The sequence below is a fragment of the Gopherus flavomarginatus genome, chromosome 9, assembly GCF_025201925.1.
Source record: "Gopherus flavomarginatus isolate rGopFla2 chromosome 9, rGopFla2.mat.asm, whole genome shotgun sequence".
Taxonomy (NCBI): Eukaryota; Metazoa; Chordata; order Testudines; family Testudinidae; genus Gopherus; species Gopherus flavomarginatus.
In genome coordinates this window covers 3913716-3941271 of record NC_066625.1, presented here as the reverse complement: position 1 = coordinate 3941271, position 27556 = coordinate 3913716, and the positions used below count along the sequence as shown (strand labels likewise).

Sequence of the window (27556 nt, the reverse complement as noted above, 5' to 3'; positions counted from 1 at the left end):
TAGCCATACTTCCCACTTTTAAACAAAACCTGTGCGGTGGGCCTCAAGGACTGGAGAGACTCACCCAGCCCTTCGTATAAGCCGCACAGGCAGGCACAGTTAGTTCCTTGCTTTGTTCTCCTAACCTGATATAAGGTGTGTCCTTTAGGTCAGTGGTTCCTAACCTTTTCAGGGCAGTGCTACTGCTTCCCATTCAGTGGGGCTCACTTGCTAGGCTGGGTGGCTTGCAGTCACAAAGATGGGGTTTGGAGCAGCCCACGTTCCATGGCAGGTTACTGCAGGTGGACTCTGATGCAAGGAGGGGCCAGGCCACACGCTGGGTCCAAGCTCAGTGTCTCAGTAAGGTAGAAAGCAGGGAGGAGTCTCCAGGGTACTTATGGATTCCAAAGTCAGGAAGGACCATTGTGATTGGCTAGTCTGACTTCCTCAATACCACAGGTCAGAGAACTGCCCCCCCGCAATCATTCCTAGAGCAGATCGGTTAGAGAAACATCCAGTCTTGATTTCAAAATTGTCACTGATGGAGAATCCACCATGACTCTTGGTACATTGTTCCAATGGCTAATTCCCCTCACTTGTTAAAACTTGACACCTTATTTCCTGTCTTTGTCTAGCTTCAACTTTCAGCCATTGGCCTGTACTAGACCGTTCTCTGCTAGATGGAAGAGCCCAGTATTAAATATTTGTTCCCCGTCTAGGTACTTAGACTGTAATCGTCACCCCGTAAACATCTCTTTGTTAGACTCAAGGAGCGCAATCTAGTTAGCTTATCACAGTAAGGCAGGTTTCTAATCTTGTTTAATCATTCGCATGGCCCTTCTCTGAACCCTCTCCAATTTATCAACATCCTCCTTGATCTGTGGACACCAGAACTGGACACAGGATTCCAGCAGCCCTTGCACCCAGTCCAAATACAGAGGTAAACTGACCTCTCTACTTCTACTTGATAGTCCCCCGTTTATGGATCCTATGATTGCATTAGGCCTTTTGGACACCTTCAGCCCATTATCCCACCATCACCCCCAAATCTTTTTTAGCGTCTCCACTCCCCAGGATAGACCCTCCCACCCCGTAAGTATATTCTGTGTTCTGAGAGAGTTACATTTAGTCTATTAAAATGCACCAAGTTTACCAAGCGATCCCGATTGCTCTGTATCAGTGACCTATCCTCCTCCTCATTATTACCACTCCCCCAATTTTTGTGTCACTTGCAAATTTTATCAGGGATGATTTTAGGTTTTCTTCCAGGTCACTGATAAAAATGTTAAATAGCGTAGAGCCAGGAACCGATCCCTGCAGGAGCCCTCTGGAAACGCACCTGTGTGGTGATGCTTCCCCACTGACATGTTGAGACATATCAGTGAGCCAGTTTTGAATTCAGTTAATATGTGCCATGGTCATTTTAGATCGTTCTAGTTGTTTAATCAAAGTGTTGTGCGGTACCAAATCAAACGCCCTACAGAAATCGAAGTCTTTTATGTCAACACTATTATTTTTATCAACCAAACTTGTCACGTCATCAAAAAAAGATATCCAGGTAGCTTGCCAGGCGCTTTACCTTTAGCATCTTGTGAAGCAGTTTGACCTTCCTGGCCTCCTCCTTGGCCTGGAAAAGGGCAAATCCCTGAGGAGGTCGGACTTTGTTGATCTTCTCTGAAACATGCTCGACAAACGGATACTCCACCAGCGTGTCGTCTTCCTCCGGATGCAGGCGCTTTGCAACCAGTGCGAAATAAAGAGCTTCCAGCAGAACCTGTGACCAAGGAAATCAATGTGCTTTAATGCACCTGTATAGCGTCCCCACCAGAATAAGGCCGTGTAGGGAACATCCTCGCTGTTCCTAACATGGATTCAAGCTTGAACAGAGGAGCCAGCCTCGACTTGGATCCATGCATCTCCATGGCAGCCAACCATGGGTCTGTGCTAACAGATTTCTCCTCTCGGAGGTAAAGCCTGTCTGGCTGTTGCCATCTGAGATTTATTCTCCATTTGCCCCATTGAATTGTGCTGGGGGTGGGGAAGAACATCCATGTTTTCCCAACGCCGGATGCTGTACGGCCTGATACACAACAGCAATAGAAGCTCCAGCTTTGCACCTCTATAATTTCCACAGCTGCTTCCCTGCTATAGGCAGAGATATTGAACCATTTCACCGCCTGCCGAGGGCTTCTCGATGCCAATTCAATCAGGGCTGATCCCCTTTCAAAATCTGCAGTAACTTACATGGGGGAATGATGGATAAGGAGATATAGAGAGAGAGAAGCAGGACCCTGTTCAGCCTAGACTGGTGGGTACTGAAAATCGTAAGACATTAAGCAATTTCAGCTACCTGGAAAAGAAATTACACACACTCTCTCCACATCCCTCCTTACCTTCAGAGGTTCCCAGACCAAGAAGGATGCCAGGAAGCTGAATATCCCTGAGATGAGCCACATGAGGGCAACGCTGGAGGTGAAGCCCACTCCAATCCACACAGAGACCCCAATGGAGGTGGCAAAGAAGAGGAGGCTGACGGTGTGAGCTAGGTACGAGCACCAGTGCGGCAGCAGGTGCTTCCTGAATGTGTGGTCCACAACTGCAAGGAGCAAAGCAGAGGGCTGAAATCCCACAACGATGCTGCCAGCAATCAGCCAGGCTGAGCAACCGCCAGTCCCACCAGAGACCTGAGCCATTGTGGGGAGCCCTCAGAAACCTGGGTGCTCTTTAGAAGGATCGTCCAGGTTTCTGCAGCTCCTCTTCCCAACCATGCTGGACATACCACATACATAGCTCGCTGCTGAAATGCATCCATCCCTGAAGTGAAGGGCAGTAGCCATCCGTCTGCAAACTGCACCATGTGTGCATGGAAGGGCAGCCATTCTGACCCAGACACTGGCCCTCACTCACCAAATCTTACCAAAGACCTAGGGGATCTTTAATGCCCAGCCAGGGCCTTGGCTTATGGTGTCACCCGAAAGACCCAATCCAAGGAGCTCGTTCCGTTCACCTGGGAAGGACAAGGGTGACCCTGCGAGGCTTTGAACCTGCATGTCACTGGGAGTCTTGATTCCTCCTAACCGGCTGCTTATGCCTCTAAGCCACCCTGTCCAGGAGGGGCTGCTTGGACAGAGAGACGCTTTCATCCAGCCATGTGACTAAGCTGTACAAATCAGATTCTACAATAGTTCAGGTAAAATCAATTGATGGATTTTAATAGGCCCAAGAGCCCCAGCTCCATGTTCAGTTTTCTGCACTGAGAAGAGAGGCTGTAGTGCAAGAAATTCCTTGGGGGGTGTCTTTGAAAGCAGGACAGCTCATGCTAAGAAAGCCACTGCTCTTAGCTCCTTACTAGGACCCTTAAGTGGAGAAGCCAAGAACCTACTGTGATGTTACAGTCTATATGATTTTATAAAAATATGCTAATGAGTGAATATAATGTCACCAGAATATGCTTCATGCAAAAGGTCTCTTGTAAGGTATCATTACAAAGTGTATAATCTACTGAGTGTGATCATCCTATTTCTATAAATGTACCACTCTTGTATCTGAAACTAGAAATATGAAATATAACTCTGAGGGCCTATTGTAATTATGCAAAGTGCGGGCAATTAATGGTGGTTTGGAATCTTGATGGCTCCCATTAACCAGGACAATTGTCTGCAGATGGGTGTGTTTTACCTGTAAGTCTTCCTGTATATGTGTGTGCTGGCAAGTGGGTAATGAAGTCTTGCAGTGACATGTGATCATGTCACCTGAACTGGAATCCATCTTTAACCTGGTGTCTTTCCATTGAGAAGGAGGGGTGGGAACTCAGAGAGGGACAAAGGATTCCCGCCTTATGCAAAAGATGATATATAAAGAGGTGGAACAGAAGAAAGAGAGAAGAGGCACCATCATGAAGAATCCCCTAGCTATCACCTGAGCTGGAACAAGAGCTGTACCAGGGGAAAGAATTGCGCCCAGGCCTGGAAGGCGTCTAGTCTGAGGAAAAAACTTACTGAAGCCTCTCTGAGGGTGAGATTATCTGTATTTAGTTTGATTAGACATAGATTTGCGCATTTTATTTTATTTTGCTTGGTGACTTACTTTGTTCTGTCATTACTTGGAACCACTTAAATCCTACTTTCTGTATTTAATAAAATCACTTTTGACTTATTAATTAACTCAGAGTATGTATTAATACCTGGGGGAGCAAACAGCTGCGCATATCTCTCTATCAGTGTTATAGAGCATGAACAATTTCTGAGTTTTACCCTGCATAAGCTTTACACAGGGTAAAACAGATTTATTTGGGTTTAGACCCCATTGGGAGTTGGGCATCTGAGTGCTAAAGACGGGAACACTTCTGTGAGCTGCTTTCAGGTAAACCTGCAGCTTTTGGGGCAAGTAATTCAGACCCTGGGTCTGTGTTGGAGCAGACGGGAGTGTCTGGCTCAGCAAGACAGCGTGCTAGGGTCCTGAGCTGGCAGGGAAAACAGGAGCAGAGGTTGTCCTGGCACATCGGGTGGCAGCTCCCAAGAGGGTTTCTGTGATCCAACCCGTCACACCTATCACCACCCATGACCCATCTCCCATCCATTCAGCTCTCCACCTCCTGGCCATGGGAGAGGCTGGCCTGTAGGGAGATGGTGTGGACAGTTTGTTTGCCCATGTTATACGTCACAGCACAAAGTCTCCTTTCCTTCTCCCTCTTGTTTAACTGGTTTGAGTTTTCATTTGAGTTCTAACTCCCTTTCCCCTGCACTGACACCAGGACCCTCCCCTACCTTCAGGTCTAATTAGTTCACGGCTGCAATCAACCCCCCTGTAGGGAGTGGTGGCTTTGTTGCGCATGGTAGGTAAATGCCTTTGAGCATGAAATGCCAAGTCAGGGCTTTTCCAGAAGGGGTTTTTATGATGATTTTAACGAGAGCCCAGGGAAGAAAAGGAAATAGATCCTGACATGGTAAGGACTAGAAAGCTGGAGAACTGTATGTAACTAGCATGCCCCCTTCTGAACCTGGCTCAGAAAGGGGTGCACATCATGGCAGTCTGTGTCTATCTGTCTATCCAACCCTTATCGCCATAACATCCGAGCTCCTTTCTTCACCTAGCTTGTTTCAAGGAGCATGTCCTGTGCGCTGAGCACTGACATCAGAGAAGGCCTTGCCCGCCCAGTACCTGTCCATGTAGACTTGGTAGATCTGCTCACTTCCCTGGGAGGGGCTGCTATATTCTGTCCTTTCTCATTCAGCCGCTGCAGCATGATGGTCTCTGTCTTCTCCCCAAACACGCTGGAACTGCCAGTGCAAATCAACATTATTAGCATGGGGCTTAAACCTGGTTTTGCTTTGCAAGAGACACTCCATCAGACACAGTCTCTGTGGTAAGCGAACCCGCGGCAGCCTGGTTCGGAAGGCCCTAGAGAGAGGATTCTGAGCCCAAGCAATGGGACATTTAATCTAGCACCAACCTCAAGCAACTCTGTGGCTGATAAGAAGTTTTTCTTCTTTTAAAGGTGAGTGCTTCTTGAGAGAGCCAGTCCTCCCTGCTACCAGCCTGCTCAATAGGAATCACTAACGTCATGCACTGCAATCACGGGCAAGATAAAACTGCTTCCCTCCCCAAGTTATGGCACCATCAGTCAGTGGGATCTGCTAATGTCCCACTGGGCCACCTGGTTTGATTCACCGCCTCCAGAGAAGGGACAGCAGGAGTACAAGGCTGCTCAGGTTTCTGTTGATGACTTTCGGAAATTGCTCTTTCAGCAGCCTTTTCACAGTGCCCCCAATGCAGATCCCTGCGCAGATGGTTCAGATTGATGGACTCTGTTACTTTCCTGTCTTTGCTGGCACTGTTTAAACTAGGCGATAAACCCAGATACCAGGAGATCACAGCTCAGCCAGGCACAGAGCAGTATCTGTGCTGGAATGGCTCTGGACAGATGGGCTTTTCTCTCGTGTTGGAAAAGAAAAAGCCATGGCCGAGGTTCAAATCCTCTCTCTCCCCCCTCCTCCCCAGCGTTGTTGCTGTGGAGCTGCTCTCGGGCAGAGCCGACCTGCACCAGTGGCACTCACTGAGCAGCTCAAAGGAAATAGCTACAGGGACGCTTCTGCTGCCTCTGGAGGCGCCTTCACCAAGGTGCGCGACTGCAGCCCCGTGGCTCTTACCATGGCCTGGCTGCGTCTCTTTGCCCTCTGAGGCCCCAGCCATGCCAGAAGCTGGAGCCAGGTCAGGGTAGAAGCCACATGGGGGGCGGTGGGCCAGGGGCTGCTCTCGGGCCTCTCCCACACTGGGCAGGTAGAGGGGCCTGGGCTCCCCAGCCCAGCTCCGGCTTCCGGCTTGACTAGGGGGGTGGGGTCTTGGAGGCAGGGCCGGCTTTAGGCCAATTCCCCCAAATCGGGCCCCGTGCCTAAGAGGGCCCCGCACCCAGTGAGAATCTCTTCCCTGGCTAGAGGCACCTTTTTAATTTTTAGTCACCTGGCAGTGCTCCGGGTCTTCGACAGCACTTTGGCGGTGGGTTCTTCGCTTGCTCTGGGTCTTCGGCGGCGGGTCCTTCAGTGCCACTGAAGACCTGCAGTGCACGAAGGACCCGCTGCAGAAGTGCCATCGAAGACTTGGAGCACTGCCCGGTGAGTACAAGCCCCATGTGTTTTTTTACATACATACATACATTTAATAGTCATCCCTGCCAGGGCCCTGTCAAAACTGTTCAAATTGGGCCCCGCACTTCCTAAAGCTGGCCCTGCTTGGGGGGGGGAGAGGGAGGAGGAGGAGGGGCGGGGCGGGGCCAAGGAGGGGGCAGAGCCTCATGGCCCACCCTCTTTTAGGCAGAATCCGTAGCCCCTGTCCCCTACATTCCTGGCGGGAGGGCAGGGGCCCAGGAACTGCTCGTTCACCACACCTTGTTTAAGCAGTCTCTTTTCCCTGTATACTTACAGGCCTGAGATCAGGTCCGTTTCAGCTCTGGCATACTGCCCCGTATCCTGGGAGATGCCGCTAGCTCCATCGGCTAGGATCTGCCGTATCAGATCTTCATCTGAGAGGGACAGACAACAACAGGGCAGGAAAGTTAGCCCCGCCAAGCGCTAACCAGCTCCCTCTCCCTGTTAATGGGCCTGCTCGATCTGTTCCCAGCACCTCTCGGTAGAATGAGGGAGGGCTTCAGGCCAGTTTCCACACAGGTGAAGCTACAGGGGTTCCCTCCTGCACAGCCACCTTGAACCTCCTCCTATGGCTCCCCACTTCCCCAGTATCACTCCTGCGCCCAGTGTGAACCTGCTCGGGCACCCGGATGGATGCATGAATTGGGGAGCGCCCTCTTTTAGGGTCACTTCAGGGGCTCACGGCTGAGGATGCTGGTGCTCCATGACCAACGAGGATGTGCAGGTCCCTGGGGAATTCAGACACCCTGGCGGTAAGAGTCTCCCCTTGCTCCCAGGGTCTGACAGCAGGGTAATGCCATGGGTTCAGTGAACTCGCCCCCTGGGCGTGAGAGCAGCCCCAGGTCCAAGCAGCCCCTGGGCCCAGAGTCCGACTGCCTGCCCACGCTGACGCTGGGCCAGGCGGTGACAGGAAACAGGTCCTCACCTGCAGCTCAGCTGCCCCGGGCCAGCGCAGGATTGCTCCCTGCCGCCCAGCTCCTAGCGCATTAGCCTCTCTCCTTTTAAAGGCCCTGTATTAAAGAGCTCTGAGGCAAATGCAGACCCTGTCCTGGGGGGTTTTCAGTTAAAGTGCAGCATGGCCTCCTCTGCTGGGATGAAAGCTGGCTGGTGGCCCAGGACAGTCGGGAGGGTGGGGGGTGCAAGCCAGGGTAGGAACAGGTCATGCTCAGACACAGGGGGGCAACGTGATGTCTGAGAGCCAGAGTGCCTCCTTCCCAAGCCTTGAGGGCTGGGGCAGCCTGCTCCGAGCAGGATTTGCAGCCAGTGACTTGCTGCAGTCCCGAGTCCTTGACCCGTTCTGGTCACGTTTGGATTTGGACTCCCAATATAAGGAGAAAAGTCTAATGGGTCCATTGATCACTTGGCTGAACCAAATGGCCTTTTGCTCCTTCAGCCAGGGAGCCGTGGTGCCAGCTCTGAGGAGTCATCGCAGGGTGCCCTGGCCAAAGGAGGCAGCGATAACCCTGCTGCTATGAGCGCAACTCTTCAGTCACCATCAGTGATAGGGGGGCCGAATCCAGACAGCCTCGCTCAGACCAATTGCCTGTCGCAGTCAAGGGATCAGGCCCAGGACTTTTAGCTTAGCACCATCCCCTTTCACAGTGGTCAAGGGCAGGGGTGGTGAAGGCTGGTGGATCGGACGCAGGAAACTGAAGGAGTCACTGACTTTAGGACCAGAAATAAGTGGGGTTCCAATGCAAAAAACTCACCCGACTCGGTCTCTGCGTCCAGGCATATCTGCCCAGGGTAGCGAGGTCTAGACAGCAGAGAAGCGCTAAGGCCAAATGCCCCTCCCCAGCAGTGCTACCAGAGCAAAGCGCCCTGCCAGTGCTACAGCACACTGCTCTCACCCCCACCTGAGGCAGAGAAGTATTTGGTCTGCCCGTGGTGCAAGCCAAGTGACAAGCTGTCCTCCTCGGCCGGCAGAGGCACCTCGAGCCCCAGATGGCGGCTGGCCCGTCCCCGCTTCAGCTTCTGGATGGTGTTGCCCATGATGGAGGGGTCGCTGAGGAGATCCGGCCAATTGAGCAGGGCCTCACTGGAGTGCCACCGAATCAGACTGTGGGACAGAAGGCAGAGCGGGATGTTCCCAGGTAGGCAGTGGGGGAGAGAGAGTGAGCACTGTGTATTAATAGCCAGGATAATGTTCTCCAGGGGGATTTGTATCAGAAGCCAGCGTCCTGCCTTCCAGACGCATTGGTTTATTGTGTTTGCTAATCAATACACGCAAGCAGGGCAGAACCCCTGCCCCTGGGAGACATCAAAATGCAGCCTGTGTTGGCAATAAAGCTGACAGATGCGCCTCACCTCTTAGCCACAAAAAATGACCAACCACAATAAAATCGAGCCATTTGCCCACTGATGTTAGTCAGGGCTTGATGTCTCACACTCCCCAACCCACAATTTACTGTCTTCCATGAAAGGAGGTGTCTGCGCACACGCTCAGGGCCCATACAAATGCAGAATCCCTGCTGGCTTTCATCCCTGGCAGCTTGCTCACCTTTTTGAATCGTCCAGGAACAAATCAGTTTTGGTTTGCTCAGAAAAGGCCTGTGGGGAAGGAGCAGAATGAGTTTGTCATCAAACGCTGGCTGGGTTTTGGTTAAAATCACAGCTGATCAACGCTGCAGGGCCAGGGGCTCTCCGGGGGGGTCAGGCAGGGGAAATGGCAGCAGGGAGGGGCCAGCCTCGCGGTTTGGGAACAGGACTGGAAGCCAGGCAGCCACTCACTGGCCCTGACCCTGACTCGTGCTATGTCTTTAGGCAATTCATAGCACCTCTCTGCCTCCATTTCCCACTGCAGAAGGTGAGGGTGCACCGGGCCAATCAGGGTGTTAACGTGTATCAGACAGAAAGCGCTGGATGGATGCTGAGTATCAGTAAGTGCCTTGGGTAGGTGGGGGGCTGAGAGCATGCTGCTCTCACTCTGCATGGCTTCCACCCCTCCCCTACTCATCAGGGACTCAGCCGGGGCAGTGCCGTGTGCCACCTCCCACTCTTCCCTGTACATGCAAATTAACTCATGCCACCGCTCCGCAGCCACACGCAGGGACAGGAGGAGGCTGAATGGCGCCCGGAGGGGCCGGGGAAAGCACTCGGAACTGCCCGCTCTGTGCCTCCGTTAGGCCCGTCGCCTGCTTACCTCAGCCCGGATCCCGGGAAAGGTGAGGAAGGAGCTCTCCAGGAGGGAGGAGTCCAGGTAGTTATCGATCTCTAAGGACTGCTGGTCCGAGTGCGTCAGGGTGTGGCTGATGGACGCCTGCACAAGAGGCGTGGAGGGGAGGGTGAGGCCATTGTTCTGGCTAAGAAATAGGTCTCGCTTGTATAATTAATGTACGGCCTCACCCCCCCTTCAGGTCTGGCACCACCTACGCTGGTGCTCCAGGCCGCAGCACCCCCTTCCGCTGCCCCATCCATTAGCTCAGTGAGCAGATGCTCTTGACCTGCCCTACGTGTTACACCAGGAAATAAATGGTTTGGTAGCACAACGGTGCGCGTGGCTCCATCGGCACCCTGAAACGGGCAACCCTGGTCTGCCTGGCAACAGTGAGAGCAAAACCAGGTGAGCGCCCCAAACCCACGCGGGTTTTTCAAATACCTCCCAGGGCAGCTCTCGCCGGCCAATGTTTACAAGTCAATGACACCAATTGCCTGGTTGCCTGCATGGTGCCCCCGAGTCTGAAGTCTCCCCCAGCCAAGGGCATCCCAGCACAGGAACGGCTCGCACTCTCATGCTGTATTAGTCTCTAAGGTGCCACAAGTACTCCTGTTCTGATTCCTGTTGTGTCCATCACCCCCTCCCCCAACGACTTTCTGTGGGTCTCTCCTATGGTGCTTGCCTCCCATCGTTCTTCAGTGCAATTGGCATATTCCCACTTGGGGTTTTGTTCTGGTCTCACCTGCCCTGGCTCTGGATCACAGACTGCCTGATGTGTCTGTGGGACTGGAGCTCTATAATTTATACCCCTGGCAGCCTACTGGAGGCAGAGGAGCAACACCTGATTTATGAGGGTGTGAGTGAAAGGAGAATCAAAGCTGCTATTTGTATGTGCACGGAATGCTTCTGTAGCATCGCTATGGGCCGGATTCTGTGCCTCTTACTTATGTCCATGCTGTTACTCCTGAAGTAAGATACTACACAATGGGAATAAGGATGACAGATGCTGGCCCTCTATAAGCAAATCTGTTGTCATAAAACACCCCTTGAAAGTAAGTGATTTTTCTTCCCTGTTACCTTGCTACGAGCCATCCTGAAGAGGAATAAAATGACCAGGTACAATGGATAGACCACAATGCTGGACACCAAACCCACAGCCACAGTGTCAACGCTGAGCGGGATCAGGTTGGAAACAGCCACGTGACTGGAGAAGGTCAGGAAAAGGAGAGAGATGTCAGAACTAACATCACCTGTGTCACCACCTGAACTAGGGAGCCAGCGTTTGGAAGGAAAAAGCCATTTTTAAAGGGACACTGTCGAGAAGACATTGCTGGCTCCACTGGGAGTTTTGGGTGTGCAAGGAATGCAGAATAGAGCCCTGGCTTAGGCTCAGCTCCTCCCAGGTATTTAGGTCCTAAATCACAACAGGATTGGATTTGAAATGGGTAGCACCTCAAAGGTACCTGCCTAACTTGGAGGAGCTGGCGCAGAAAGCCTTTCGCCTGGCGTTATTGGTACCAAAGTGAAGGGCTGTTGTGGTCTGGCGAAATTCTGATTATGCAGCAAACGACCGCAGCTGCTGCTAACCTGCTCTGTCCCTGTCTCTCTCGGGCTCATTTTTAGATGCTTTGTTACTTTGCTTTTTACCAGGATACAAAAAGCCTCCCAAGTCCCGACCCACAGAACAAATCAGGGTCAGGCTACTGGAAAAATTCCACCCCAGAGTTGTGTCTCTCTGCTGCTTTCTGCCAGGAGTCCCTACACATGGCACTTGTGTCCAGAGCAAGCGGGACACCTTCACAGCTGCTTCTTAACCCCATCACAAGTGTCAGGAGGGAGAATATTGGCAAGGTCTGAAATCCTTCTCCACAGGCAGAATTAAGAGGGGTGGTGGTGGAAGGGTAGGTTACAAGGTGGTAAGGTGGAGCCAAAGAGAGAAAGACAGCAGCAAGATCTCTCCACCCAGGCTCTTCTATGAGTCCCATCCTAGTGGTATCTGAGCATGGTAACAATTCACAGATTCCTGTGATAGGGAGGTCAGGGAGCTCTTTTTCCTTTACACTAGTGGAAATGGAGGACCGTAGGGAGGTGATAGATCAAGGGTCAGGGGCTTCACAGGATCATGGTCCGCGTGCCACACAGCCAGGTGACTGCACAGGCCATTACCAGGCAGGACATGGGCTGGGTGCTGCTAGACCAGGGCAGAGGCTTGGTAAGGTGATCCCGAGAGACTAGGAGCAGCGCGGTAGGATGTGCGGCCCACCTGAGATGGACATCTCCCACCACACCGTACCACACGGCGTTGGCACAGAGGAAGAGGAAGATGAGGGCGGAGCAGCAGGTGGCTCTCTGCACCCGAGTGAAGCGGCTACGTGGGGGCCGGTCCCACATGGAGAGCCAGACGTGCTTCTCGAAGAAACCCCGCTGCAGCTCCGCAACGAAGATCCGAGGGAAGCTCCTCAATTCCGTCTCGCCTGAATGCCAGGAAAAGAGAGCCAGGCTCAGGCTGAGCAGGTGAGAGCCACGATCTGCAGAGGGGGCCATTCCGTGCCCTAGATCCACCAGCCCTCAGAGCTGGGGCTCCTGGGGGCCTGTGCTGTGCTGGCCAGGACCCATCCCTCAGAACTGGGGCTCCCGGATGCCTGTGTGGTGAGGCCGGAACCCATCCCTCAGTCCTGGGGTTCACAGCGACCTGCATGACAAGGCTGGGACCCATTGCTCAGAGCTGGGGCTTCTGGGGGCCTGTGTGGTGAGGCCGGGACCAGACCCTCTGAGCTGGGGTTCACGGGGGCCTGTGTGGTGAGACCGGGACCCCTCCCTCAATGCTGAGGCTCACGGGGGCCCATGTGGTGAGGCTGGGACCAATCCCTCAGAGCTGGGGTTCACGGGGGCCTGTGTGGTGAGACCGGGACCCATCCCTCAATGCTGGGGCTCACGGGGGCCCATGTGGTGAGGCTGGGACCAATCCCTCAGAACTGGGGCTCACAGGCACCTGGGAGTGAGGCCGGCACCCATCCCTCAGAGCTGGAGCTCACGGGGGCCTGGAGGGTGAGACTGGGACCCATCCCTCAGAGCTGGGGTTTCATTGTGGCCTCCTTCTTTGCCACATACGCTCTGGTAGTGCAGAAGACAGAGCCAGAGCAGGTAAAAGGCAGGCAGAAGCCAGCAGAGCACCTCCAGTGTGAGGGCACTGACGGGGAGCCCATGATGTCACTCTTTTGGCATTCCCTACAAAATAACAAGCCCCAAAGACCCACGAACTGCCCTGCCCTCCTTCTTGTATCCCATGAACACTGAATGCTCCAGGCCGTGTGTCCCAGCAGCCAAGCACTCACTGGCGGCATAGACCTCCTTCTCCACCATGCCGTCGTTCTCCTCGCTCTCCACGGACAGCCAGTCATTCACCAGGAAGAAGTAGCTCTTGCTGGTCTGCAGGTCTTGGACTATGATGTGCTGCAGGTACCAAGAAGGGCTGAGTCCTAAGAGCAGGGAAACAGAGCGAGGTGGCTCATGGCAGACCATCCCTCTGCAGCGGCACAGGGGTTGCCATGCAGTACCAATAGCTGCACAGCCCCGGGGACGAGATCAGGAGAGTAATAACAGTCAGTAATGCTTATCAATTGCATTCCTCATCCCTACGGGACTGGGTGGCATGCAGGTGCTATTGTCTGGGGCACTCTGGAAGGGCCTAAGACAGACACTTCCATCTCAAAGCACTTTACAAATGTAGGTAAATAGAATATAGCCCCAATCTGCAGCAGCTGAGGCACCAAGGACATCTGTGAAAATCATTTTGAGGCTTGCATGTCGATTTACGCACCTAATTCCAGGCAACCCCGTTGGAAAACGTCAGCCCATGTGTCTATGGTTGGGCATTCAAAATTAGAGTCCTTTGGCAAACATGGCCTTAAGAGCGTTTCCCAAGGAAATGCAGTGATAGAGCTGGAGCTAGCACTCAGGTCCCCTGGCTGCCAGCCCCATGCCTCGGCCACTGGACAATAATGTCTCTCCGCGGTGTGGTGTGTGCTAAGGCAGTGAATGTTCTTCGTTATCCATCAGAGTTCATCAACTTCCCAGCACAATCCCTCGTGCAAGAATGGCTGCTCGTGCAGGATTTCTGGGGGTAGCCAAGAGTGGCACAGGCAGAAACCTTGCAAGAACATCGAATACCATGGGTCTGATTCAGATCTCACACCAGTTTACACCAGTGTAAACCACCAGCCCAATGGTGATCGTCCCAGCTGTCCAAACCTGGCACACCTGCCCAGGCCTCACCTTTGTTGTCATGCCAGATGCGGATTTTCCAGACGCTGCCCAGACTCTGCTCCGTCGCAATCTGAAAAACATCGAGGCTGTTGCGGTGGAAAGCGTTCTCCCCATCCAGATGCCTGTGACCGCTTTTATTATCCACGCCGTACAGGGTGATCCCCACATGGGCGGTGGTACCTGGCAGGAGTTAACAGGAAGGCTCAGTTTGGCAGATCCCATCCAGTGCAGAGTTCTCTCCCCCCAACCCTGTGACCAAATGAAATGGCCCTTTTGAGAGGCCACCCAGAGACCCGCAAGAAATTAACAAGCTTGTATTCATGGTTGCTGCTTGGCCTCCTCACACCCAGAGATAGGGTTACACACAGCTTGGAAGAGCCGGCTGGTGAGATTGGATTGATACATGGGCTTTAGTATGTTTCCTTCTGAGATGGGATGTGAGCTAATGTTCTTTAACTTGCTGACATCCTGGTGGGAGGAGATGTTTGTTCTGGATGTTCTTTCCGCGGAGTGGCTGAAAGGCTTGTTTTCTTTGACTACTCCCCGGGACCAGCTGCCAGACACTCCTTGTTTCACCTGGGCCACCTAAATGTCCCCTGCTCGCCTATAAGGATCCAGACATGGTGACAGGGCATGAGCCTGCTCCCAGGGAAGCCATTGGCGTCAATGAGAGCAGCTGTCCGACAGTGACACCCGGGCGTTCTGTACAGATGCTCAATCAACACTCCCAGATTATAGCCGCTCGAGTTTCAAAGTCCAAAGACGATGTTTCTAGTGGTTGTGGCTGCTATCCCAGCCCAAGCTTTCTGCCTCCTACCTCCTCGCTGCTAAGAGAGACTCAGGGACCAGAGTGAAGCGATTAATTGTGCTGGCGATGCACATAAAGCAGGACAGAATCCAACTCACTGTCTTATATCAGCACTGGCCCCAAAGGGCCAGCTGGAGTAAAACAAGGCTGTCCCTGAAACGATCAGGAACCACGAGCAACGTCTCAACAAAATGAGAAGAGGAGAAATTGTGCCTAATCGTGGAAAAAAGGAGCAAGAGGGCATCGTGCTGCAGAGCCATCACCCCCGATCAGAAACAGGCAGAGCTGATAAATGGACACAGGATCAAGCCCCAAGCCCAGTATGAACACTCGTCCTCTGTGGATCATTCTTATATTTGACACTTACCTGAGGGCTGTTTCCTTTTTACGCTGCGGCAGCTCATCATGCCAGCAAAGTCTCATTGACTTGGCCTGAATTGAAAACGTCTCAAAGACATACATGGGCGCTTTCAGCAGAATTGCAAGAAGGAGCCGGACCATGGCAGAATCACTCAACCCCTTTCAGAGCTGGAAACACCTTCCAGATACTCAGGGGCAACCCTCCCTCACTGCTCCAGAGAACCCTGGGAAAATTCTGTGCCATGCAAGGGGATTTGCTGTGATGCGGTGCCTAGAAGTCTCAAAGGACTAATATGGAGGCTACCCCACAGTCAGCCATTCCAGAGAGTGACGCTGTTACTGACCTGATCCTCTGCCCCAGCCGGTTTTCACCAGGATCTCATATTTGTACATCCCATTCTTCCCGCAGAATGGAATCACCCCTACACGGTTAATGTCAATCAGGTCCAGTTTGTGCACAATCAGCATGGCCACAGAGTATGTCACAAAGCAGACGGCACATGTCAGCAAAACGATGTAGTTGAGACCCGGGCCAGGAGCCTAAGCAAAATGAAAGATATTGAAAGATGCTTTTCCCTCCCCAAGCTCTTCCCTTCACAACCTCAAGCTCGCTGCCTCGCTGACTGCAATAACAATAAGTAACAAATATCTTCTTACATAGTGACGTCCATCCTGCAGGCTCCCTAACTGGAGTACAGACTATGCAGATGCACATCAGTCACTTTGCTCACTGCTGAAATGCATCGACCTCTGGAGTGGAATTCAGCAGCTGTCCAGGGCTTCATGCAGGAAAGTGCTGAACGCCCCTAGCTCCCCTTGACATCACTTACAGAGCTACAGAGAAGACTGAACTCCATCAGAAGGCACAGAGCACCTGGCAGGAGCTGCCTCCAAAAGTGTAAAACGAAACTATGCAACAGTTTTGGGCAGGAAGGGAAGAACTCTGTATCCAACTAAAACAGTGGCAAAAATTATAAGGTAAGCAAAATGCAACCAGAATTTGGCCAGGACACTGGGGCTTAACCACCCTACACTCAGTAAAAGTGCTATGGGATTTTTAATGACTACAATTGGTCAGGACCGATGTGTGCATCTCTCTCAAACAAGACAGCTCCCACAGCAAAGTTCCCAAGGGGGCTATGCTGGGGCAACTCAGAGAGGAACACCACCAGCCTCAGTCTTTCTGGTTGGTCTCCCATCCAACCATAGGTCAGGCATGACTCTACTTAGCTTGTGAGATGTGTTGAGAGCAGCACTTGTTTTTTCAAGCAGGCACATTCAAAAGCTAGCAAGCTGCTAATTTATCCAGTCTGCAGGAAAGTTCCAGTGTCTGGTTTTTGTTTTTACTCACAGGAAATATGAATTGGACAGAGTTTGGGGGAACAAACAGGCTGGCTCCGAAGGCCGTCAGGTGTTGGGTTAAGCACACAGCCTGATCCGGGCTGGTCTCCTCCAGTGGGATGATGCCTTCCGTCTTCCATCTCCTCTCCTGCTCACAGAAGTACTGGCACAAGGAGGTGTATAAACTCAGGGTCACCTCCACTGGCGACCAACTGAAATGGTTTGTGATGTTGAAGTAATAGTCCTTGGTAGTGTCATCAGTACTAAAAAGAGAAGAGCAAGCACGGGGCTGCTTATTCGCCAGCCCCTGGATGAGCCACAAATCCCTATCCTGAGCAGATCTATGGCACACAAGTGTCTTTCCGTGCAAACAACCCTGCTGCGTGGAGAGCAATTGACTCGGTACCAACTTCTGTGCAAAGCGACTTAGGAAAACAGATTCTACTAATGGTGAGTAATTTAAGAGTCCTTTTGCTGTGGGGAAACCCATGGGCTCCCCAAGGCTTTATTACTTATTATTGTTTGTACGTCTATTAGTCATGGACTAGGAGCCCGGTGTGGTAGGTGCAGTAATTATAGTGCACATTCTCCTCTTTTGCAAAAGCGAATCGGTGGCACAGCTATCCCACTACCCCTTAACTGCATTACCCTGACCCAGGTGACGCTTCCATAGTGGGCCTGGGAAAGGATTTGTTCATTAAGACTATGAATCCCTCTTTGAGAGTCTCTTGTTACCAAAAGCCTTGGAAGTTGTGCTAAATTACACAACAATGGCTCTACCCTGGCCCCACCTAGTCCCAGATCACCAACTTTCTTCTTGGGTAACACCTAGGAGTGGTTCATAAATAATGGGAGGCATAAACATTTATTGCTGTGGGAAAAAAAATATTTCAACTCCTGAAGTTGTACTAATGAGTAACACAATGAAAAAGAAAGGTTGGATCCCAAAATCTAACAGTACAATAATAATACTAAACCTTTATATAGAACTTTACATGTTCAAAGTGCCATGCAGACCTGAACTACGTGGGCAGGTGGGTGGGTGAATATCAATATCCCCATTTTACAGATGGGGAAAATGAGGAACAGAGGCCAAAGGTGATTTGCCAAAGGCCACACAATAAGTCAAGAGTCAGTATTAGAACTCAGGACCAGCCAGTGCCTAGCTCACTCCTCCAGACCCTAAGTTCTGTGGGACTCTCCAGTAGGTGATCTGTGCTGAACCATTAATGCAACTGTAACAGGGCAGTCTGTTCCTTTTAAGGGCAGTTCCAATGCACAGGCATTCTGGGATGTGTAGTTCTCTGGATCACATGACCAAACTAGGAGCAAGCTCTGCTGGGAAAGGGGCAGGTGATGGTCAAGTGACAGCAGTATATAAGGCAAGCCTCTTGCTTAGTTAGGAGAGAGGTTCAAGGGAGTCGGTGGGTGTGTGAGCTGCCCCATAGTAGCTGTCCAGGGATGGGTAGACCGGGAGCAACAGCCAGGATGGGCTAAGAGTAAGGAGCCTGGCTGGGGCCTAGGAGCAAAATCCAGGCGGAGCCAGGAGGTGAATGGAGCATGAGAAGGAAGAGGTCTGGGCAGCACATTCACAATGTGGGGTTGAGGTCTAGGTTGGCACCGGTGCTCATGTAGGTGTTCCCTGCAACGCAGGGAGGGAGGAAGGAAGCCCCTTACTCAGCTTGCATCATCAGGGTGAAGGAACCATTGAGTTCTGGAATGAGCCTCCTGCAGTGGTGACCCCCAGAGAGGGAGGTGGTGCAGACCCCTGCCTCAGTTGTGTGAATAAATTGAGCTTGGGGAAGGGGTGCTGAAGGCTTGCTTGGAGCCAGGGGAGGGAGCAAAGGTTACTGGGAAAGGAGCTGCAGCACTGGGAGGCTGTTCCCTTGGAGTGGGGAGAAGTTGGGCAGGTGCTCAAGGGAGGCTGGGCCCTAGTAAAGAAGCTGAGCGGGAGGGTTATAGTAATGACACTGGGACTCTGCCTGGGATGCTGCTTTCCTGGAAAGGAGACGTCTTCTCACTTTGGCCAGATGGGGAAAAGCACCAAATTGTCCTACCAGCAGAGGGACACATATGCCGGCAGGAACCGGACTTCGAGCAAGGGGAGACCGGAGCAGCAGTTGTGCCTGACGCCAGAATGAGTAAGCTGCCCCCAAAAGCTTATGGTCTAAAGCCACGAGCAAAAGCCGGGGCTAGGGGTTACCCGGGGGGTGTGTGTTTTCTCTTACATTGGGGAAATGAAGAAAGTGTAGCGCTTGTGGTCCCGTCTCTCCACGGCCTCCAGCCCGATCTTCTTGGCCGCGCTGCAGTTGTTCTCGTTGGGCGCAGGCGAGGGAGAGAGGTAGGCTGTGATGAATGGCTCCAGCTCACTCGAGATGTAACGATCTGGGCAGCAAGGGGAAGAGGGAATGGAAAGCACTTTACAAATCCCCAGCATGGCTTTACTTGCACGGGCCCCGATCCTGCTGACTTCAGCAGGTGTCTTGTTTGAGTGGGGGCTGCTAGATTGGACCTGTGATATTTACAGAAGTGAATGTTAAGTGCCACTGCTCCTGGTACCACGCTCACATGTCAGCAGCCCATACAGGACTGGTTGGAAGGATCCATCCTGAGAGATGCAGAGCACCTGCTGCTAAGGGTTTACATGCCTTCCGCTCCCATTGCCCTCTGCAGGGAGGGAGATGGCTCTGCAAAGCGCCGGACTGGGCCTTTGGTGCTGAGGAACAAATGCTCAGTCCCGCTGTAACTTAGCATGTCACTAATGCCAGAGGTAACCCACAGGCCATTCTCATCCCGTGCAGCTCAATTTGCATTTGTGTACCATTAGCTCCAGCCCTCCAAGGGGGAAATGCTCGACTGGGGTTTAACCCTGTGTCAGCGAAGTCAGCGGGAGCAGGCCCAGACCTACCTGACATTCCTCCTGCAAGAGGAGAGTGGCACCAAGTGTGCAGGGAAAGAGCAGCCAGGCAAAGGTAGCATATCCTGCAATGTCTGACATGCCCTAGTAAAACCTGGGGCTAGGTTCTGCCAGGCTCTTGCAAGGACGCAGGGGTGAGAGTAAGGAACTTCCTCCACCACTTATGCAGCTCACAGAAGGGCCGGGTGGAACGGCAGCTCCTGGGCTCAGAGGAGTGCGGCCGGCTCTCTAATTAGATATCACCCCTCCCCTCTGCAGCAGGGAATGGGAATTCGAAGCATGATCCTCTCACCCTCTAGCGGCGGGGAGTCCACAGAGACTATGATATACCAGTCCTAGCGCAGCTAGACTCTGAGCATTTGGAAAGCATCTACCCTGCCCAATGTCACTGGAACACATGGACAAAGCTCTGAGGCTGCTATATGCCAACAGGATTCTCCTTTGGCTCCAGTGGTTCAGGCCTGTGCTCCTGGAGAGCAAAGGACCTGAGCTCTAGTCCCACTGGGGAGGTGACACCCATATGGCCGTGACTTGCAGTGCAGCTCTCAATCCTGATCCCTTGCTGCACTGTGCTCACGTGTTGTGCTTGACTTGTCCTTGCCCTGTAGCAAATCTCGTTTAGCATGCAGGCCCCAGGTCCTGTGCTCTCTCAGTCCTTCAGATGAAAAATATATCGAACAGTAGAAAAAGTGCAGTACCTACCATTTAAGACTCTGTAGGTGAGCTGGAAATGCAATCCTGCTTCTCTGTTGTTGTTTTCTGTCATAACAACTAGGTTCACCGAAGTCTTTCCCTGAATGATTGCAGAGCCAGCGGAGATGTTCGTCATGCCATTGTTTGATACCATCACAGTGATGGCCTTCTCTGCGTCCAGACTCCCAATGGGAATCTGGGTCCCGTTGTTGGTTTGAAACTCCATGGAGGCCACCTCTGTGGACACGGTGTAGTTGCTGATGTAGCCAAAGGGGAAAGGGTTGGAGTCCATCCGGAACATGACCTGGATCACGTCGGTCAGGTCGGAGAAGGTAGTGTTGAAGGCCTGGGGGATGGAGAACTGGCAGTCCAATGTGTTCTCATAGCAGAGCAAGTTGAAGGGATCAGACCGTTTGCCTTTGGCCACGATTTCTCCTCCCACCAATTCAAGGGGCTCCTCATTCAGCACCCGGGACTTCATGAGGATGCGCATCAGGCTGGAGGACAGCCTGTAGGCTTGGGAAGCTACCTGTAAGCGGTGGGGATCGTTGCACAATTCCTGGAGTTTTGACTCCTGTGGAACTGTGTTGACGAGGTGTATTAAGTCCCCTGTAAGGAGAGAGGTAAAATAGCAAACAGAATAGCAGTGAGTACCACAGTCTAGGCAACATTCAACTCCTTCCCACAACCATCAGGAAAGCTCCTTCCTTACTGGCTTTCTATTGGACTACAGCATTGTGACACACGACCTTCCACAATGAAAGCGCTACATCGTCCATAACTAAACATACAGCGCCCTTCTGCATCGCTGTGTTTTCTCTAATCTGTGGTGTGGTTAAGACTTGAAGTTATAAGATTCTTATGTGGGCTTTCTCTTCCTTCTGTGAAAGGGCTGAGAGAAAAGTGGATAGAGGGAAATAGACACATAGAACCCACATAACAAACCCCTGGAACTATAGAGAGTAATGCCATTACAAACACAGCCCATTGCAATTATGTCAATAAAGGGCCTTTCTTTAGAGGTAACCTGAAGGTGATGTCATCCGCCGAGGCCAATGGAGTTTCCATAAGCACATCTGCCAAGGATGAAGCCCAGCTTGATGCTGTGCATGGCAGCCCGCACATCTGGAAGCTGCCTCTGTTATCCTCAAGCTTCCTATAAAAGGGCTGTTCCCTAGAGTATCAACTACTTCATTAATTCAGGGGCTGTCAGTTTCAAATGCCCCAGCAGGACGACAGTGGGAAAATCGGAGAGATGATAAATTACAGGTGGGCCCAACCTACAGATTCAGATTTTTCCCAAAGCCTGGAGGGGGATGCTATTCAAATGGAGGGCTTGGCACTGGCCCACCTCTGTGATAAACACCAGCTGTAGGCAGCCTTTGCTCAGGACATCTCCCAGCCAGGAGAAGGCCCAAGAAACCTTTCCCAGCTTTTCTAGCCTGGTCCTTCCATGATCATCTTTTTAAAATCTACCCCCCGTCCACACAGTGACATCCGTGCCCTGAACACCTCCTAGAGAATGTCCCTGTTGCTTGGGGACTCCCAGAACTGACCCATAATGTTGAGGATGTTGTCTGCGATGGCTGTTGGTGTCATGATGCCCTGAGTGGTTTCACCCTGGAGGATGGCCATCATGCTCTCCAGCTTGTTCAAGGTCCCAGTCAGACATGATCTGCAGAGAAGCTCCTTGCTCGCCACCTGCCATTAGAAATCCAGCAGAAATCAATTCTGTATAAAAGGCAGCAGCAGCAGCAGTGCATGGTACTTACTGGGTTCAGTCCCACAAAGTGCTGAGCGCTCTGGCTCTGAGACTACTCACATGCGTCTAGTTCAGCCTGTGCTAAGGAGTGCTGCTGGATCGGGACCGTGCACCCCGTGCACCACATCTGTAATATTTCTCTTCAGATTGTACTTTATCCACAAACAAGTCCACTGGATACCATAATCTACCTATCTACTGGACGTCTAGAGTTCCGTTCACTGTGTTACCTAGGCAACTCACACTGCAATAATAGCCTGTCTAGCGGTACCGATGCCAGGCAGGGCACCCAAGTCCCTAGGGTTCTGACACCAGGAGTGAATGTGTCTCTTGTTGTTGCTTCTTTCACGTTGTTACCTCAGGGCTGAATTTTACTCCTGTTGAAGTCAACCAGAGGCGGTTGGGTTTTTTCCATTGTCTTCAATGGGAGGAGGATTTGGCTCTAACTGAATCCATCTCCAACATTCAAACATGTCCTAGAACTGTGGGAGGGATTTCACCACCCAGTTTTGATGACCGTCCCTCCCATCCACTCCCAGATGTGTCTAAGAAACAGAATGTTCTATGTTTTAAGCATGGGCTTGAGTCTGCAGCACACTCGGCAGGCTGGATGGGAATAATCTACGAAACACATGGAAGCGGTTACCACCACCCAGCTCCTAGCTCCTCTTCTTTTTGTCATCAGAGGATTCACCACAGATGTCAGAACGACTTGCAGCACAAAGGGGTGTGAAAGCCCCATGGCTTGTATTTGTTCATTAATATACAGCACCATTTACAGAGATATAAGAGGACCTCCCTCTACCCTGAGGATCTTACTATCTAAATAAGAGACAGCATCAGCATGTAACATGAAAACAAGTTACATAGAGCAGAGGAAGGAAGAGCGAGAACAGCAAAAAGGAGTCACGGGAGAACTGCGCCAGGGAGACTGTTACCCAAGGAGCAGAGCTGACGTGAAATATTTTCCAGTCAGAAAAAGTGGTTTTTGTCAAAATAGAAACTCTCTGTGGGGAAAAATATTAAAATTAACATTTTTCTCCCCAGTAGGGAGAATAGAAACAAGCAGTTTAATTTTGAGCCAACATTTCTAAAAACAAACAAAAAAGTTACTTTAAAATGATGCCTTTTTTTCCCTATTTTTCCACTTTCAAACTTTTTGTTCTCTGCCTTTTTTTTTGGTTGCTATTTCAGCTTTTTGTTTTGGCTCAGAATGTCAAACCTGACCACGGGACAAAAACTCCATCCTCTGACCAGCTCCACTACAGTCCAATGAGGTGTTGGATTGCAGGTTCATGAGAAGAGGTCGAGTGTGTCTCGTGCTAGTAAAATCCAGCAGAGGAAAGTGATGTATGGGGCCAGAATTCAGGGCAGGGACAGAGGCAGAAGAGAAAGCAGTGACTTTGGAGAGAAAGATCCTAGGATGAGCTGTTCGAAGCAAAGGGGGTCACGGGACAAGGATTTTGAGAGTGACGCTCAGCAGCGGTATGTTTGATTCATGTCAGCCCACGTTCCCAATGAGTGAGCTCACAGAGCTATTTATGGGTATGAGGGAGGTGCTCGGAAATCACGGTGATGGGCGAGCAAAGCCTCACAGCCCCTTTGAGAGGTAGGGGAGGAGGAGTAGCCGGCTGATTGGCTGGCCACTCAAAGCCAAGCCCATTTAATAGCTGGGCTCATTCGTTTGATGCCCAGCTGATGAAGCATAAAAAGCCCTTCTTGAATCCAGCAGGGAGCAGCCCCAGCACTAGGAAGCAGGGTCCACCAGCTAGGCTGACACAGTGTGGAATCCAATACTTCAAATGATGACAGGCTCAGAGCCTCCTGCTGCCAAGCAGCTATGGCAGGGCTGTTTCCAGAGGACAGGTATAAATTCGTTGGTTACATCTGCAGGGGATGAGCACACATTCATCTCTCGCTGCCTTTCGAGAATGATAGATGAGAAAAAGGTAGCAATGATAATGCTTGCACTTAAAGATGGATGGAGAGAAACACACAAACCCTACAGCTGTCACTGACAAATTATACCTGTCCTCTGTGTATGATCAACGTGTGTGTATGTGCGCGAAGCTGAAACGGAACAAGGAATGGCCAGAGCTACCCTTTCTTTCCATCACTCAGCGTCAGAGCAGAATGAGGCTGGAGGGTCTCATACCATGCACTGAGCAAGGGCAGCGGAGATCTGCTGGATATCATCCACAGTGTTCACATTCAGGGAGATGAGGGTCTTGGTGATGTTCCTCCGTGTCCAGGTGCGAAGATCTAGTTCGATCCCAGCCTCGGCTTCTGAGCCCATCAAGTGCTCGTGCTTAGGGGAAACAAAAGCGGGGGGGGGGGGAGGACAAAAGCAGGGAGGGGTTATCAGAATCTTGCAGAACAGGAGCTTCAGCACTCAACCACAAATTTCCATTGCAGCATTTAATGACTTTCCAGCTGGGAGTCTCTGATATCTGGGTTCTCGGCAGGCTCAGCCAGGGCTGCTGCTGCTGCTGCTGGATACAATTTGAAAGTTAAAAAGCCTCTTTGCATTCTGCTGCCAGTGGAAAATATAACTGGAAGCACGACAGGAAACAGTCTTAGTAGCACAGGGTAAGAGGCACTCTTGCAGTGTCAGTGAAAGAGTCTTCTCCTCTGCAGCTTCTGCCAGCTCTGAGAACATTCCTGTCTCTCTCCAGCTGGTCACGTTTCAAAGCTGATATGTGATCGTATCAGATCTCCTCTCTTGCCCATGCTGTTTGTTGGGCCATTCAGTGGGCCCAGCTTTCAACAGAGCGTTCCAGTCTAATTCTGTGATTCAGATGGGCAATTTAATAGGGCACCCCTGTTCTGCAGGTTTAAATTGGTACCTAGGTGCATACAACTGCCATTTACACAGCAAAGCACAAAGCGGGGTACCCAGATGGAGATCCAGATGCTCTGTGTAAGTGGCCATGTTTTGAAAATTAGGCTCCCCAGCTGCACCCCTACAGTGTGTTAGGGATACAGAATTTTATTCTATGGACAATCCAGGTGGGTTAGATTGGCACAGGCATCTGTGCCCACTGTACTGCCATGGAGTAGTCCATGGCTGGAGTTCAGGGCCTGTTCTCTTGTTCCCCATTCACCTAATGGCCTGGGATTTCTGAGGAAGCCATGTGCTCAGTCCTTCAGAGATGGGGAAGGGAGAGCCCTGTGGTGACTTCCTGAGGAACCGACACTGATGGGCTCTAAAGGATGGGACGAGGCTCATCTGCGGCAAGAAAGAGGGATCCACAAACACCAAGGGCGCTGGGCACCTGCTATGAATGACAATGAACAAAGGGGCAGGGGGAGTTGTGGGGGGAGCCTGGGAAGATGATGGTTAAGAGAGAAAAATCATGAGTTGTACTTTGTGGCCACATGTCAGGCACCCATGGAAGGCTCTGTGTGCAGGTGCAGAGCTGTTCTGCTGACTCATCCTTGCAGTTGGGCCAGGAAGGTCTCAGTGGCACCCACTCAGGTGTATGAAAGCTAGCGAGAGAGGGAGAGTTTAGCAACAGCCAGCCCAAGGGGGAGCTCAGGCTGAGGTTTCTATTGATAAGTGCAGTGTTTAAATTTGGGGTAGAAGACAGTGAGGGAAGGCTGGCTGCATCCGGAGGAGGAAAGTAGGCTATGAGGCTGGGGGTGGGCACAGCATACATTTCCCTCTCCTGGGCCTACTTTGGTGCCCCCTGCTCTCACACACATCATGTGACTGTGATGCACTCAGATCTCCAGCACAGTCCAGCATCCCACAGCAGGTCTCCAACATCTACTAACTTACTTGAGAGACCAGGTGAAACCGTCAGTTTACCTCAGGCCCAAGGTGAGCTCATGGACTGGATAACGGGTAGCCAGCCAACCAGAGCTGGTAGCCAGCCAGGCAGCAGGTCAGACAGCACTGCTTTACCTCATTTAAGATGGTGATGAGGGCCAGAGAGTACTCGATGACGTGCTGTGGGTCCCCCTGCTTCACCAAGCCCTGCAGTACAGTGTCGGTCTGATCGTAGAGCCAGTGCGAGAGGCTGTGGACTCCGGCCGCGGGGGTTGGCAAGGTGATGGTCATGGAGCTGGAAGGGGAAGAGGCGCTCGGTTTGTAAAGAGCAGACTGTCGAATGGACCCAAGGGCGATGGGTGTACTCCTCCCCGCGGTAGTGCCTAGAGAGAGTCCTTTGAGCGTCACCGCCTCCTGCTCGGACCCTGGGCATGGACGGCTCTTCTCAGAGCCCAGTCTCACCAGGGAGGGAAGGTCTGTTTCTGAACAGTTGAGACAAGGGGCCAAATTCCTCCCTTGCATAACTCCACATAAGCATTGGATTAGCAGAAGGGAGGTGTTTGACCCTGGGAGTAAAATCTGGGTTCAGCTTTAGGGTGTTTAAGAAGCACCCAAGAACTGTCTTCAGTCCACTTAAATTGCAGAGGCGTCGATCCTCTAGAGTCCAGGGGGCACTTGCAGCTTGGATTTAGTCCCCTGGGGCCCAATGCATGGGGTTAATGCACTGGGGGGGGGGCTTGTGTTTATTCAGTACTGAATGAAAGATGCGATTGTCAGAAATCAGCCCATGCTGGGACCTGCCCCAGCAACCCCCACCTGGAGTGCACCCACCTGAGCTAAACACAGCTCTGCCCCTGCTTGTCAGTAGTGGGACACAAGGTTATTCTGAGCACTAGCTCCCTGCTGCTTCCAACCTTCTTTAAAGGGTTCTGGCTGCGAAGGAGGGGCAGGATGCAGAGCACGCTTGCAGCACAAGCAGGGAGATCTCCAAGATAAATGAGCCAAGTATCATTTATTCATTTGGCTTTCCCTGCAAGCCATTACTAATAATGCAGCCATTTGTTATGGGTATGAAAGGAACATTAAATTCTTCTCCCACCCAACTGAAATGCGAGTCAGTCATAGCTTCTTTGCCTGATGCACTGCCCACGAACAATATTACTTGTAAAAAAGATATAGCGAGATTTCCCAGAAAACAACACCCTGCCTCAAAAGGGAAGCGTGGCTGTGAATCAAGATGACTGGCCACAGGAACAGTAACTTAAGTGAGGGGAAATGTGCATGCAGGGGGCTTTTTGATCTTTCTTAAGAAGGTAGCTTTCATCAAGCTTTACTGCTCTAGCAGCCACATCTGTTAGCTGAGAAGTAAAACTTAAGACATACCTGAAAAGGTCTTTAAAACATTTCCGAATGGTGCTTGTGTTTGATTAAAATGAATGGGGAGAGGAAGTGGGTATCAACAGATGGTTAAAAATAGAGTGAATCTGAGTGTGTCTATCAGTGCTTGTGAGGGCCTGAGGAAGTGTGAGGGCCTGAGGAAGTGTGAGATCCTTCCTCTACCTACAGACCAGGCATGACGGAGGCAGCTGGAATGCAAGTTCCCATCCCACTATGCCTTAACTCAGCCCTTGAGAGGCCACCTGTAAGGACTGGAACTCAGTCTCTGTTGCCCAATATTTCACTGATGCTGTATCTACCACCAGTGCTGGGGGGGTTTCTGAGGTGGGTACCCAGCTTACGAAGGCCATAGCCCTTGAATAGATATGCCCACTGCACAGCTGCTAAGCCACACTTTGTTATCCAGCCAAGGGGACAGGCTTGTGATTCGCGATTCCTGGATTTTGTGTCCAGCTCAGC

At 51.6% G+C, this 27556-nt stretch overlaps 1 protein-coding gene across 1 annotated transcript in view; it reads right to left on the bottom strand.

Annotated features, from left to right (window-relative positions):
- PKD1 (polycystin 1, transient receptor potential channel interacting) overlaps positions 1-27556 on the bottom strand; it is a 137092-nt gene that overhangs the window by 14528 nt on the left and 95008 nt on the right. Inside the window, exons 20-37 of the mRNA XM_050968755.1 lie at positions 25835-25994; positions 24083-24235; positions 21722-21866; positions 20175-20774; positions 18784-18940; positions 16566-16818; positions 15559-15754; positions 14056-14226; positions 13116-13259; positions 12044-12254; positions 10858-10984; positions 9766-9882; positions 9124-9173; positions 8480-8682; positions 6898-6997; positions 5140-5258; positions 2373-2575; positions 1559-1753 (exon numbers count right to left, since the gene is read on the bottom strand). Coding sequence (XP_050824712.1) covers positions 1559-1753; positions 2373-2575; positions 5140-5258; positions 6898-6997; positions 8480-8682; positions 9124-9173; positions 9766-9882; positions 10858-10984; positions 12044-12254; positions 13116-13259; positions 14056-14226; positions 15559-15754; positions 16566-16818; positions 18784-18940; positions 20175-20774; positions 21722-21866; positions 24083-24235; positions 25835-25994 — 3304 coding nt within the window. The remainder of the gene's footprint in view (positions 1-1558; positions 1754-2372; positions 2576-5139; positions 5259-6897; positions 6998-8479; positions 8683-9123; positions 9174-9765; positions 9883-10857; positions 10985-12043; positions 12255-13115; positions 13260-14055; positions 14227-15558; positions 15755-16565; positions 16819-18783; positions 18941-20174; positions 20775-21721; positions 21867-24082; positions 24236-25834; positions 25995-27556) is intronic.